Here is a 14,568-nt window from a genome sequence, read left to right as displayed (position 1 = left end):
CAGGGTGTATTGGTTGTATCGTTATTGCTTGTAGCAACTAGCCAGCCAGCCCTTTATAGAGAGAGCGTTGTATTGTGGGGTTTGTAGTCAACTTGAGCTGCAACATGTTGCTACCAACCTTTTATTATAATGACAAAATTAAACATTTGTTCATCCCCCCAAAAAAATTCTCACGTATTAGTGTTATTTAACAATGTGAATCAGTTGTTTTGGATGATTTATTTAAAAAAAATATATTTTTTAAATCTCTCAGCTGAAATGCCCAATTAGTGGCAAAGAAATGCCACCCAACTTGTTTTGAACGTATTAAAGTGGAAAGTCTGATTTTCTGGACCTTTTTCATTACTAATGAAGTTTCTGCACAAGGCATCAAAGTCCTTGAAGAAGTTAAGAGGAGGTGAAAGAGGAAGCATTGAAAAAATCAAATGGACGCAAGGCAGAATATAATTTTTTGGGGGGGGACTGACACTCGTCCGTGGAGACTGACATGCAGGGGACCAATTATTGAAGTATTTTTGGGGTCGGGATTTTAACGCGGGATGCACTAAAGTTGTCACCAATGATGAGGGTGGGTCTGATCTGAATGCCACCAATGATGAGGGTGGGTCTGATCTGAATGCCCAGGTAAGTAAAGCCGTGACGTTCAAGAGACAGGCAATGATGGTAAATTGACAATTTTTGACTGTGGCATTTTAATGTCCACTGTTCTTGTTTCTTGGCCCAAGCAATTCTCTTCAGCTTATTGGTGTCCTTTAGTGGTGGCTTCTTTGCAGCAATTCGACCATGAAGGCCTGATACATGCAGTCTCCTCTGAACAAGTGATGTTGAGATGTGTCTCTTACTTGAACTCTGTGAAGCATTTATTTGGGCTGCAATCTGACGTGCAGTTAACTCTAATGAATTTATCCTCTGCAGCAGTGCTAACTCTGGGTCTTCATTTCCTCACTACGGTTACACAGCCGGGTGAAGGAGGGGGGAAGGAGACAAGACAAGGCGAAGTGAGAGGAATGTGTATGTGATCGTGTGTTTGTACAGTAGAAGTGGTGTCATAATACAGTGTAAATCCAGATTAGAAGTGTGTCATTAGCTAGACTGCTGGGTAATCCTCATCTGATCTGTGGTAGATAATCCCAGCGCGCGCACACACACACACACACACACACACACACTTTCTATCCGGTCTTAGTATCCTGTGGTGGTCCTCATGAGAGCCAGCTTCATCATAGCACTTGATGATTTTTGCGACTGTACCTTCATGTCTTAAAATAATGATGGCCTGTCGTTTCTCTTTGCATATTTGAACCCTTGAATGAGTAGGTGTGTCCAAACTTTTGACTGGTACTGTATATATTGATGTTTCCCAACAGCTTGCACTAGAGGATGTTTCCCAACAGCTTGCACTAGAGGATGTTTCCCAACAGCCTGCACTAGAGGATGTTTCCCAACAGCTTGCGCTAGAGATTTTCCCACAGCTTGTCGCTGATGTAAAATGCATAGGTTTCAAACAGCTGCACTAGAGTTTTCCCAACGTCTTGCTACTAGGATGTTCCCAACAGCTCGCGCTGAGGATGTCAACTTTGCCAGGATCCAACAGCTTTGCGCCTAGAGGATGTTTCCCAAACAGCCTGCGCTAGAGAATGTTCCCAAGCAGCTGGCCTAGAGGATGATTCCCACAAGCCTGCGCTAGAGTGGTTTCCCCAACAGCTTGCGCTAGATGGATGTTTCCCAACGCTTGCGCTAAATGTTCCTCAACAGCTTGCGCTAGAGGATGTTCCACAGCTTGCACTAGAGGGTTCCAACAGCCTGCACAGAGGATGTTTCCCAACAGCTTTGCGCCTGAGGAGTTTCCAACACTTGCGCTAGAGGATGTTCCCAACAGCTTGCGCTAGATGATGTCCCCCAACAGTCTTGCACTAGAGATGTCCCAAAGCTTCATCTAGAGGTGTTGCTCTCAACATCCATGCACTAGAGGATGTTCCCAAAACAGCCTGCACTTAGAGGAGTTCAACAGTGGCTAGGGTTTCCACAACAGCTGCACTAGAGGATGTTTCCCAACAGCCTGACTAGAGGATGTTTCCCAACAGCTTGCACACAGAGGGTCCCGATCGCAAAGGTTCATTGTTGTCCCAACAGCCGCACTAGAGAGGTCTAGTGAGAACCCCAGGCAATCCTGTGCGACTCAAACTCAAGCGGACCCGCTGGCATGTTTGAACCGCGTGCAGTGGGACCACGTTATAACTGACGGCCGAGCCAAAACCCTTCAAAACTACTAATAGATAGTCCCACTCCACACAGTCGAAGGCCTTCTCTGACTGCATCAAATAAATAGGCTGCACCGGTGCTGCTCTTAACAGCGTCAATATTAGTTAATGACAGACATTGTCCGAAGATGGGACATTCCCAGGCCCCGCGCTGGGGTCCAGAGGCCCGCGGCTGGGGTCCAGGGCCCCGGGGGCCAGAGGGCCCGCGTGGGCTTCCAGAGGGGGCCCGCGGCGGGCGTTCCCAGAGGGGCCCCGCGGCTGGGCGTTTCCGAGTGGGGCCCCGCTGTGGGGCGTTCCCGAAGAGGGGCCCGCGCTGGGCGTTCCCAGAGGGGGCCCCGCGGCTGGGAGCGTTCCCAGAGGGGCCCCGCGGCTGGGCTTCCGAGGGGCCCGCGGCTGGGGCCGTTCCCAGGGGGCCCGCGTCTGGTGGCGTTCCAGGGGCCGCGGCTGGGCGTTCTTCCAAGGGCCCGCGGCTGGGCGTTCCAGAGGCCCGCGGCTGGCGTTCCCGAGGGGCCCGCGTCTGGGGCTTCCCAGGGGCCCCGCGCTGGGGCGTTCCAAGGCCCGCGCTGGTTTTCCAGAGGGTGCCCGCGGCTGGGCGTTCCCGAGGAGGAGCTCCGCAGCTGGGCGTTTCCCAGAGGGCTCTTTATCCAATTTAGGAAATGAGGGCTGTTTTCTGATGTCTGAAAAGTTCCCACCTCAAGCGAATAATTAATTGAAAAGTGACTTTTTTGATGATTTGTATCCTTTTCTCAGCTGGAAACTCTAGAAGAGAGCAGAGCTGCTCTGGAGAAGCTGAGGTCAGACCTGGAGAGCCAGCATCAGGAGAATGTCACCAAGCTCAGAGCCCTGTGGTCCGAAGAGAAGGACAAGGAGCTCAGACAAGAGGTCCAAACCCAGCTGACCAAGGCCAAGGCTACATGGAAGGAGGAGGTAGGAGTTGTCTTGTGTTCCATCTGTAGCTCGTCTTGCTTTATGAACGGATCAGTACTGCCACCCCATGGACAAAAACAATTTAATCAAAGTTTATTTGTCGTATGCACAGGGTACAGTGTTTCTGCATTTGACCTTCCCCTCCTAAACCAATAAACCAATACGTTATGCTACTTTTCTTGATCTATTATTTAGTACGGTTACATGCACACAATAATACTATTATTGTGAATAGTCAGATTAATATAATAGTTTGATTTGAAATATTGACATGCATTGCAAGGAACAACGATTTTTAACCTAATAATCCTGTTTTACATGGACACATCTGAAATCAAGCTACTTTATGGGACACATTGATAAATGTTTTTAAAAAATGGCGATCTAAATAACCGTTCTAGCAAAGCGACCGTGTTATAATTTGGGGGGAAGCGGGATTTGAGTCTTGAGTTCGTACGTATAAAGTTTTGTATGTGAACTATTTCTAAGATACATACTTTCTGTTTTTTCCCCCCGAACTCACTTCACTCGCACGTAAACGGGAGGCTTGCGCTGCTGATGCTGGCACATGCGCAGATGAAATAACCCGCTCCAACACCTACTAAGCTGTTTACGTGTCCTAAGAATTTGAAAGATTACTCAGAAAACCAGGTCTTTTTAATCAGTGTATGTTTACTTCCGATTTTATGATTTTACGCAGATAAGCTTTGTATGCCATTACTCATGTAAACAGCATACTCGGAACTCATTGTTCTGATCACATCCTGGATAATATATCTCTATCCCCCCCCCCAGTTGTAAGATGGGACAAGTCCTGGACTCAGAGGCTGGAGGCAGCCGTAGCAGACGCCAGAGGACCAAGACCACACGATACCAGGAGTCTCAGACGGACCTAACTGAGGAGGAGAAGGCCTGTAGACAAACCAGCCCTGAGAGGACCAGGGGCTGCTCCAGGCCTGCACTTATGGGAAGGAGCTGGACACCAGGTATTTTACACATTCTATTTCTGTTGAAATTGATTGTGATTTTTGTAGGATTTATTTTTCTTCATGACATTCTATGGTTGTAAATTGTTAGTTAAAATCAGTTATGATTGATTGACTTGCTTGACTTAAGCCCTTGGCTCCAATGAGAAGCATAGGGCATGTATATGACTGTGAACAACCAATAACCACTACCACAGGCTCCAAGGGAACAGAGGCTCCAGCTGCAGCGCGAAGTAGCAGAAAACGGCACGACGCAGAGAGCAGTGGAGGATGCATGGGAAACGAGTCCAGAAAAGAACTACAGGAGAAACACTTTGGAGGACATTCCAAACAGGTCGGGGGAGGGTATCATTCAAGTCTTCTGAGTCATATGTTTCATCTTTTAGTTATACAGGTGATCACATCGCCATGTTTTTGCATGCGAGAACCTATCCACTTGTGGGTGTGTTAATGTGAAATCAAATGCCTGTGCCGTGGCTTTTCTGGGTCAGTAGTATTGATGGTGCTCTTCTTGAGTATGAGGGTGTTGTAGAGTGATCCCTGGGTTGGAGCCTGGCAGAGGGGAGGGATCTACTCTGTAACATTTGGAGCCCAGTCAGGACAGGGAGGGGATTTACTCTGTAACATTGGAGCCCAGGTCAGGACAGAGGGGAGGGATATACTCTGTAATATTGGAGCCCAGGTCAGGAGCAGGGAGGGATTTACTCTGTAACATTGGAGCCCAGGTCAGGACAGAGGGGAGGGATCTACTCTGTAACATGGAGCCCAGATCAGGACAGAGGGGAGGGATCTACTCTGACATGGGAGCCCGAGGTCAGAAGGAGGGAGGGATCTACTCTGTAACATGGGAGCCCAGGTCAGGACAGGGAGGGAGGATCTACTCTGTAACATGGAGCCCAGGTCAGGACAGGGAGGGAGGGATCTACTCTGGTAACATGGGAGCCCAGGTCAGGACAGGGGGAGGGAATCTACTCTGTAACATGGGAGTCCAGACAGGGGAGGGGGGGTCTCTCTGTAACATGGGAGCCCAGGTCATGACAGGGGGGAGGATCTACTCTGTAACATGGGAGCCCAGGTCAGGACATATGGGAGGGATCTACTCTGTAAACATGGGAGCCCAGGTCAGGACAGAGAGGGAGGGATCTACTCTGTAACATTGGAAGCCAGAGTCGGGACAGAAGGGAGGATCTACTCTGTAACATTGGAAGCCCAGGTCAGGACAGGGGGAGGGATCTACTCTGTAACATGGGAGCCCAGGTCGGGACAGAGGGGAGGGATCTACTCTGTAACATGGGAGCCCAGGTCGGGACAGAGGGGAGGGATCTACTCTGTTAACATTGGAGCCCAGGTCGGGACAGGAGGAGGGATCTACTCTGTAACATTGGAGCCCAGGTCAGGACAGAGAGGAGGGAGGGACATTGGCCCTAACTGACTATAACAGAGTTTGCTCCATATTCATAGAGCGTCTCAGGGAAGTAGTGCTGCAGCGTAATCATTAGTCCAAAACCTTTTGCTATGGAAACCGTTAACTCCTAACTGAAAACATGTTTCTATCGGACACATTCAGGTACGCTATAGATACAAAAGTATGTGGACACCCCTTCAAATKARTGKATTCGGCTATTTCAGCCACACCCGTTGCTGACAGATGTGTAAAATCGAGCACACAGCCATGCGATCTCCATAGACAAACATTGGAAGTAGAATGGCCCTTACTGAAGAGCCCAGTGACTTTCAACGTGGCACCGTCACAGAACGCCACCTTTCTAATAAGTCAGTTTGTCAAATATCTGCCCTGCTAAAGCTGTCCTGGTCAACTTGTTATTGTGAAGTGGAAACGTCTAGGAGCAACAACGTCTCAGCCGTGATGTGGTAGCTCACAGAACCAGATCCCCGAGAGCTGAATCACGCAGCGCGTAAAAATGATCTGTCCTCGGTTTGCAACACACACTACTGAGTTCTAAACTGCCTCTGGAAGCAACGTCARCACAAGAACTGTKCGTCACCATTGGACTCTGGACCAGTGGAAACGTGTTCTCTGGAGTGACGAATCACACGTCATCTGGCAGTCCGACAGGCAGATCTGTGTTTGGCGGAAGCCAGGAGAACGCTATTTGCCTGACTGCGTAGTGCCAACTGAAAAGTTTGGAGGAGGAATAATGGTCTGGGAGGACAGCTAACTTCCGTCCTCCTCTGGGCACATTGACTTCAATACAAAACCTAGGAGGCTCATGGTTCTCACTCCCTTCCATAGACTTACACAGTAAAAACCGTGCATTCGGAAAGTATTCAGACCCCTTGACTTTTTCGTCCATTTTGTTATGTTACAGCCTTACTCTAAAATGAAGAATGATGAGTTGACATATTCCTTAAAGCTCCTAATAAATTTAAGCCCGGTGTTGGCAACATTACTTCTGATCAAGAAGGTGGCAATGAAATCCCTCCCTATATGACTTGACTGACCAGTTAGTTAACTGACTACTTATAGATCCTAATGATTTTAAGCAGAGTGTTGGGGGCAGTTTTACATGGTTAGGACTAGGCCCCTTAGTTCCAGTGAGGAGAAATCTTAACACTGCAGCATACAATGGCATTCTAGACGATTCTGTGCTTCCAACTTTGTGACAACAGTTTGGRGAAGGCCCTTTCCTGTTTCAGCATGACAATGGCCCCATGCACAAAGCGAGGTCCATACAGAAATGGTTTGTCGATCGATGTGGAAGAACTTGACTGGCCTGCACAGAGCCCTGACTTCAACCCCATYGAACACCTTTGGGATGAATTGGAACGCCGACTGCTATCCAGGCCTAATCGTCCAAAATCAGTGCCCGACCTCACTAATGTTCATGTGGCTGAATGGAAGCAAGTCCCACATCAGAGATGTATTTTATCGAGGGTTGATGCGTAAATACTGGTATAACTTAGACGATAAAGAGAGGATGTTTAGTATTTATCCAGGGTTGATGTTATAAAAGTATGCATAACTTTAGAAATAAAGAGAGATGTTTTTATCCAGGGTTGAATGTTAAATAGCTGATATACAACTTAGCCGCAAAGACGCAGATGTCATTTTATCAGCAGGGTCTGCTGTTAAATACGTCGTATAAACTTAAGATAGAGAGCATGTATTTTAATCCAGGGTGATGTTTAAATACGGTATAACTTAGCGACAAACGATGAAGATGTATCTTTATCCCACGGGTTGTTGTTAAATACGGTATACGACTTAGACCAAAATAAAGAGCAGATGTACTTCTTTCATCCAAAGGTCCGCGTAGAATACGCTTAAAACTCACCACTGAAATCTTTGTAGAGGAAAGCGGTTCTGGAGACGACTTAAAAGACGCCACGAGGTGATTAATTTTTTAGCGCCCCACAGCGACCATGTGCACCTGGGATTCCTGGAGAGAATCTGTAGGGAGAAGATCTTGTATGGGAGGAGAGTAGGGTACCAAAAATCCCTGCTGCAGGACTTAGAGTAAGCTATAAACTAAGAGAGCCCGGATCATTACTCAAGGAAACTGATTATTGCATTCCAGCTTAAGGGTCAAAACAAATGGTTATGCTTTAGGAGAATACTCCAAGTAAGTTATCACGTTCATGTCTGATGTTTACTACCAAAAGTATCGCTATTGTCATGGATCTCAATTAAAATACCCATAAGGTTTTGTTTTGAATGTTTAAATTAACGAAATCATACCAAATGGATTTTATTACTCTGAGAGCATTATTGTGAGAATTATAAAGAGTTACGACGGATGCTTACTTACAATAGTTGATTGAAAGCGGTACCTACGAGTAGAGATTTGCTAACAGGCTCCCTATATTTATTGTCGATTATGCCTTTGAACTTAAAGTAGGAAACCTTGCAAAAAAATCGGCAGTGCATATCAAAGAGACGAAAGTATTAACTTTGTTCGCTTACCCATCCATGGGGTGTATGATTAAACGGTATGGTTTGCCGTTGGAGATGAATCTAGTATCAGGAGAAGGAAGGGAATCAGATGATTAAATTTTATCCAGAAGGGATTGATTGTGGTAGGGACATTAAAATCACGCGGTTCAAATATGCTAAAGCCAAAATTCATATTATGCACGAGGAGGAAAACAAAAAAGTAAATGATATAGCTCGCACTACCCCTCACAAAAAATATTTAGCCAACCTAATGCGCAAAGCAAATCTCAAGTAAAGACACAGAGGGGAGCATATTCCCAACTTTTCACTCACCTTCCAGGCATGGGGGGGAAAAATCCAGGCATCATGATAGAAGATCTCGACGGAAACACCGGGTCAGAGGAGCTGTTTATTAAGCCACGGGGAGAGACCAGTGTTTCAATTGAGGGGTGTCTAGGACTACGGCATGCTCGCGCGGCTGACGCTCAGTTTAACAGATCGCCATTTGTTGGGGCCTTGGGGACAGCGGATTGTCGCAGGCTTGTGGCTGTCCAGATCTCTGCGTGTTGTTTTTGTTAATCTTCCCTGCGACCTGCCCGTCCTGGAACTATGAGGAGTAACAGTGTAACCGTTCGCTAACTCATAGACAACAAACCAATCGCCGCGCAGGAGGTCACCGCGAGCGTGAGGACATCGCGCCGGTCGTCTCTCTCTTTTCACAGGTGAAGGATCTTAAAACAAACAATCATGTGAGCTAGAACAAGCAGACCTTAGCCAGCTCATAGTACTCTGGCTGTATGACGCCTTCACGCAGCAAAGCGTGGCAAGATGGGGATGAGGGGGGAGTGTTTCCTCGGTATGCCATGCGGCTTCTCGCCTAAGCAGAGGAACTCCTTGGCTTCAGGGTTGTATAGCGGGGCGTAGCATACCGCGCTCCAAACAGCGTGTTATGAGTAGACATGTCACGAGGAGAGACACTTCTACCCCAGGGCAAATGGCTGTCTTTAGCGCCAGAAGAGGTAGCGGGCGGTGCCTTGTACTAATTTCAGTCCGGGGCCTCTGGGCTACTTCGCACGCACAAAGACATGTCGAAAGCGGTGGACCGCGAGTCCATAACGCGTTGAGCGCGCTTAGGCGTCCCTGGTCATAGATGTCGTCGTCTTAGGCGGTTCATTGGAGCGGCTTGGCACCAGGGTTGAATCCACTATCTGGTCACCAAGTCTGGAGACAATATGTCCTCACGCGCCTCTAGAAGGCACGGTCTTTTGACGAAGATTACGAAGGAGGATCGTAGCTTTGCTCGTTTGAATTTTACCCGTCGAATTCCTTTCACGCTCTGGATCTTCTGGGACTCAGTTTCTTTCAGATCAGCAATATCCTAGCATCCAGCTCACAATGACAACAAACCCCACCAAGGAGGCCAAGAGATGCGCACTGAAGCCGCAATGCGCTGTGATCCATGGTAGAGAGATCGGCAGTTGTCACTCCTGCGAGATGGTTAACAGGGGTGTATGTTTAGGCGGACACTATTTCAGGCCAGGAGAGGTTACGGAAATCGGGCAATTTATGCGACGAGCAGAAGAACAGAGGAGCAATTGACCTCTGGAAGGTCCAGAGGGTACCTTATACGGTGCCATATTTGGACAAACTCAAGTGCGGGCTGAGTTAAAATTGGTTGGTCTAGAGGTGGGACCATCCCGTCTGCGCCATAAAGGCCTGATTCGGTGGAGTGGCACTCTCGTCGACAGACTGATTCTCAGTTTCCTTCATGGGAAGAAGATTCTCACTCCCGAGCTCCCACAAGTAAATGATATAGGCTCATGGTGATGGCGCTTGCGTCCAACCGAGTGTTACGACATGGTTATTCATTTTGTCACCTCCCCCGAACCAAGGCCCTGTCTCCCCGAAATTGCTTCTAGACAGTCCTCGTTGACTGACGCGCTTACTTTATTTGGGAAGTGCGATTGTCCACCACACAGTTAGATGCTGGGTACTCCATTTAGGTATGTGCTGTTCTTCTCTATTGTTCAAGCCCTTCACCCCTCCAGATTGAAATCGTATCGCTCGTCAAGTAGAGTGGCCTGCGGTGGCCTACGGGAGCTTGATTCTTTGGACACCGAGATAATAGAGTGCTCCTGGGGGAGTTATGTCTATGGGCTCGTCTGGGGACATACCGCACGTTGGTCAATGCTGGGCAAGCCCTTAACACAGAATCAGTGGGATTGGTTCCTTTCCAAATCATCCCTAAACGGAGAGTTCGATGATAAATGGTAGGCTCGCCACCGCATCATCAAAAGTGGTAGGAACACATCATGTTCGCTACGGCATAAGATGGTATCTGATCCACATCGAGAACAGGCGAGACCTGGAGCCTATAAACATTTGATGTCTTTTGCGATAGGGACCACAACGGGGGTCCTGAATATACACATGGTTAATATTGATTGCATGGGGCTCGATATATATAAGTCCTATTGTGAACCTCTTGATATCAAGGTATAACGCAGAGCTAGTCGCACAGCAGAAACCATAGATTCGTTCTACAAGGTTACAATGGACGGCCTACAGATGGTGGTTTATACTGGTAGACGCCTACTAGGTAATCAAGGGGCCGAGTCAAAGAACAGGAAAGATGTTCTAAATCCCACCTTTGGGCATGAAGCTGCAGGGGAGTGTCGTAATCACTGAGGGGCTTCACACTCTTTCTACGGGAACGTAAGGGGCCCGAACCAGAAAAACTGTTACGCACAGTCACCCAACCCGGCCTCCTTGACTTAAACACTAGTCTAATCCTATGGCCGAGCTCCTATCCAAAAGTAGAATAAATCAAGATTGAGAATTTAACTTGTGTTGAGTTTTTTTTACATTTATAATAGCCTCCCACATAATAGGGGCTAGAGGAGTGGATTCTCCTATACACTATGTTGCAACCTTGGTCCTTGGAATTATATATAGAGGTGAATATTGTGGTGGGGCGCTTAACGTAGCCCAATGATTTTTTTGTTTATTTTTAATAATAAATTTTAGGGAATGAGAGAGAGGGATGGTTGGGTATAACAGTAGTCAAAGTGGTAGTCTGGTGTATAAGCTTTCTGAAATGCATTGGTATCTTCTGCATTGTATCGGGTCTGCATTGCCTTATCCACCTAGAGAGAAGACTGATGTCGCCATACAGACGTAGATGAATATTACACTTTCATCCTTTTCATGGAAAAAGCTTCCAGAAAGGCTATACACCGTGGAGAGACAATTGCCTAATATACGTCTGATGAGGAGACACGGAGACACATATGGTAATCCAAACGGGTCGCTCCTCGCCAAAAGTCCAGCATTTCCCAGGGAAATGGGCAGAAGAGCACCAAACCTATTTTGGGTTTAGCTATACTTGCAAAAAGGCCTAAGTCGCACTCGGAACAAGGAGCTACAGCACAACCATTTACGAACCACACTCTAAAGGCTTGAGTTTTAAGAGCTCATAAGCTGCAAGGAATCTGAGTATGTTATTGCTCACGAGGAAGCGGTTATCGGGAAGTGAGCTTGGTCTCTCTTCCATACCAAGTAACCAATCTCCTGAGAAATCAGTCTAACTCCCTCACACGAGGAAAACTGTGCTTGGATAACAAGTCCTCCATGAGCTACACTATATGTAGCTTAAGAAAGGGTATCACGGCAAATCATGAAGTGAACTCGCTAAGACATCAGATAACATTCAATATAATTAAGGTCATTTCTGGAGACTCAGATATAATTTGGATGGCAAGCAGTAGGCAATACAATGATGATAGCAAGATCAAGGGTCCGCACAAGATCGGTACTCAGGAAGTGGCCCTAATCCGGGGCTGTCATAGCAGTATACACAGCAATAAGCCTCGCATTGATGTTCCATAATAGGACTCGTAAGGAGGAGACGAGTGTCTTATGTGGGATCAAGGTATTTAATTGGAGTGCATTCGGTGGTACGGGTTCCAGGGCACGAAAACTACTCAGTTATCGGCCACTGTCTCTTCTAGAGGTTCTTCGAGATGGTGTGGTTGACTGCTATCAGTTCTTGTGTGGGGAAACGCAAGCTTTTCCACGAGACAGGCAGTCAATATTTAAAGTATATTATGTAAAATTCAGGATTAAATGTGTGTGTGCCTTTGGGCAATTAAAACGGCGGATAGTGTAGGACTAGGTGAATACACCAAGATGTTATGTCTCTTACTTTTTCTTGGAAACGCCAGTGCAATATTTGGAGTTGGTTTCGTATTTCAGCAACGCGGGATGCATCCTGTCGTATCAAGGGTAGTGGGAGCTTTACTCAACATGGCACGTACGACATGAAGGTCGCCGCTTTGCAACATCGGTGGGTGTACACCAATAGATCAAGTGGGGCACTTTTAATTAACACAAGCTTTTGACCACAGGTGTGATTCACATCGACTACAGGATTAAAGATCATCCCACGCAATTGAGACATGGGAGCCACGACATTTTTTTATTTAATATAGCCTACACGGACACACGGTGAACCGTAGCTTTGGTATTTTAGAAAGCTTGGGTAGATGGCTGCCCGTGACTCCGCCGGATTTTGGACTCGGCAGGGGTGATCAAAATCAGATTTGAAATAGTGGGGCTATTCAACTGGCGCGGGCTCAAACAGGTAACGGAGACCAAGTTTTCAAGCTGGGGTCCAATGTGCTCTCGAATCTAGTTGAGTAGGATCGAGACAATATGGCTTGTTGTCTTTGCTCGGAGCTCTTCTCTCACACGATTGCGTGTACATGATCAGATCGGGTTGTGAGACTATGAGAATCAGATAATGGTCGGCTGTTCTATGATGTGGATCTAAATTTTAGAAGAGGGGTGTGCCCACAGGAACTATTTCATGGGTATTATCTAGAGGACCGTTTACTCAGTGAGATATGTATGTAGATTACTGATAGGGAGGCTTCATTCCACATTGTATGTAATAAACTCACAGGCCACCAGAAGCTGGCTACTTACTCTTTAGCGCGGAAGATTGGGAGAAATGGAGTTTGAACTTTAAACTCAAGACTCAAAAAGTAAGAACAGAGAGGTATTTTACTGCAAGGCGAAAAATCTAATGAATGCAAAAGGAAATAGATGGGTGATATATAGAGAATGACAAATATTTGATATAGGGCAGAATTAAAGAACTGGTCCACAACTGCATTTCTTCGGGATATCACTAGTTGGCTTTATTTCAATCACAAAAACCATTTGTACCCTCTGGAGCAAACGTCTTCTTTTTATAATGATTACTTCTAGATGTAACTAAAATGGAAGGTGGCCCCACAAAACAATCTAGGGTCCAGGTAAAATTAGCTCAAACAACAAGATCACGAGAAGCCCATCGGAGTCATTTCATAAAAAAAACAAAAAATGACAGAAAAGAGGATTGGGCACAAGATTGTTAACCATTACTCCGATCCAATTATGACGAAACAACCCGGCGGACACTTCGATGGAAAGCTTACTGAGGATGGTAACTGGGACTCTTATAGCCCTTCCTATCTTTCTGACCTAGAGGAAAGTATTTGTCTCAGGGCCCTGGAGGGAAGCCAATTACAGCTAACCACAGGTCAAACCCAGACAACGCTGGGCAAATTGTGCGGCAAACCCTATGGGAACCCCAATCATGGCGGTTGTGAATACACTGGATTCGAACCAGGGGTCTGTACGCGAGGCTCCACGCACTAGCACTTCTGTACCTTTCAGAACGGCTGCGCTCACTGACAGGAAGCTTGGCCCTGACTAGCTCTTAGCAAAACTGTTGGAAAAAATGGTGTTTGAACCAATACAGGAGGGTATTTCTTGTGTAAACAAATAAGACAACTGACTTTCAGCATGCATAAGAAAGGGCACTCAACTCCATGTACTGCAACTGAAACAAACTGCTGAGTAGAATTGGCTTGAATAAATTGATAACAAAGATGATTGTGGAGCCTGTACTGTTAAGATTTCAGGCAGGCCTTTGATATTATTGATCTAATAACATGTTATGAAAACGCATGTTTGTGGCCTCGCCTTATTACCTTCTGCCATGTTTAGCAATGACCTTGTAGAGCTAGTTCATAAAATATAACTCGAAGACAGGTTTTCACTTTTAATGGAAGATTCTCTAAAGTCTCAAATCACTCGCTAGTGTAGCTGTGATCCCTCTGAAGCTACTACTCTTTTCTATTTTTACACAGTGCCACTGCCCCACTGGCATTAAACAAAGCATCGTGTGTCCATGTATGCTCTGGGCTCCAATGTTAGGCAGAAGAATGAGACTCACTCCCTCACGCCCGACCTGTGCCCGACCTGGGCTCCCATGTTAACAGAGAGAGTACCCTCCCTCGCTGTCCCGACTGGGCTCCATGTTACAGAGTAGATCCTCCCCTTCTGTCCCGACCTGGGCCTCCCATGTTACAGAGTGGAGACCTCCCTCTGTCCTGACCTGGGCTCCAATGTTACCGAGTAGATCTCCCTCTGTCCCGAGCCCAAATTAATT

At 46.8% G+C, this 14,568-nt stretch overlaps 1 protein-coding gene across 1 annotated transcript in view; it reads left to right on the top strand.

Annotated features, from left to right (window-relative positions):
• Window positions 1-14,568, top strand: part of cep152 (centrosomal protein 152) — a 45,111-nt gene that overhangs the window by 21,770 nt on the left and 8,773 nt on the right. The window contains exons 18-21 of the mRNA XM_070446348.1: window positions 2,405-2,882; window positions 3,012-3,197; window positions 4,001-4,076; window positions 4,372-4,508. Coding sequence (XP_070302449.1) covers window positions 2,405-2,882; window positions 3,012-3,197; window positions 4,001-4,076; window positions 4,372-4,508 — 877 coding nt within the window. The remainder of the gene's footprint in view (window positions 1-2,404; window positions 2,883-3,011; window positions 3,198-4,000; window positions 4,077-4,371; window positions 4,509-14,568) is intronic.

This window comes from Salvelinus sp. IW2-2015, linkage group LG13 (genome assembly GCF_002910315.2).
Source record: "Salvelinus sp. IW2-2015 linkage group LG13, ASM291031v2, whole genome shotgun sequence".
Classification (NCBI taxonomy): domain Eukaryota; kingdom Metazoa; phylum Chordata; class Actinopteri; order Salmoniformes; family Salmonidae; genus Salvelinus; species Salvelinus sp. IW2-2015.
The sequence above is the reverse complement of the archived record's forward strand: the minus strand, read 5'-3'. Positions and strand labels throughout refer to the sequence as shown.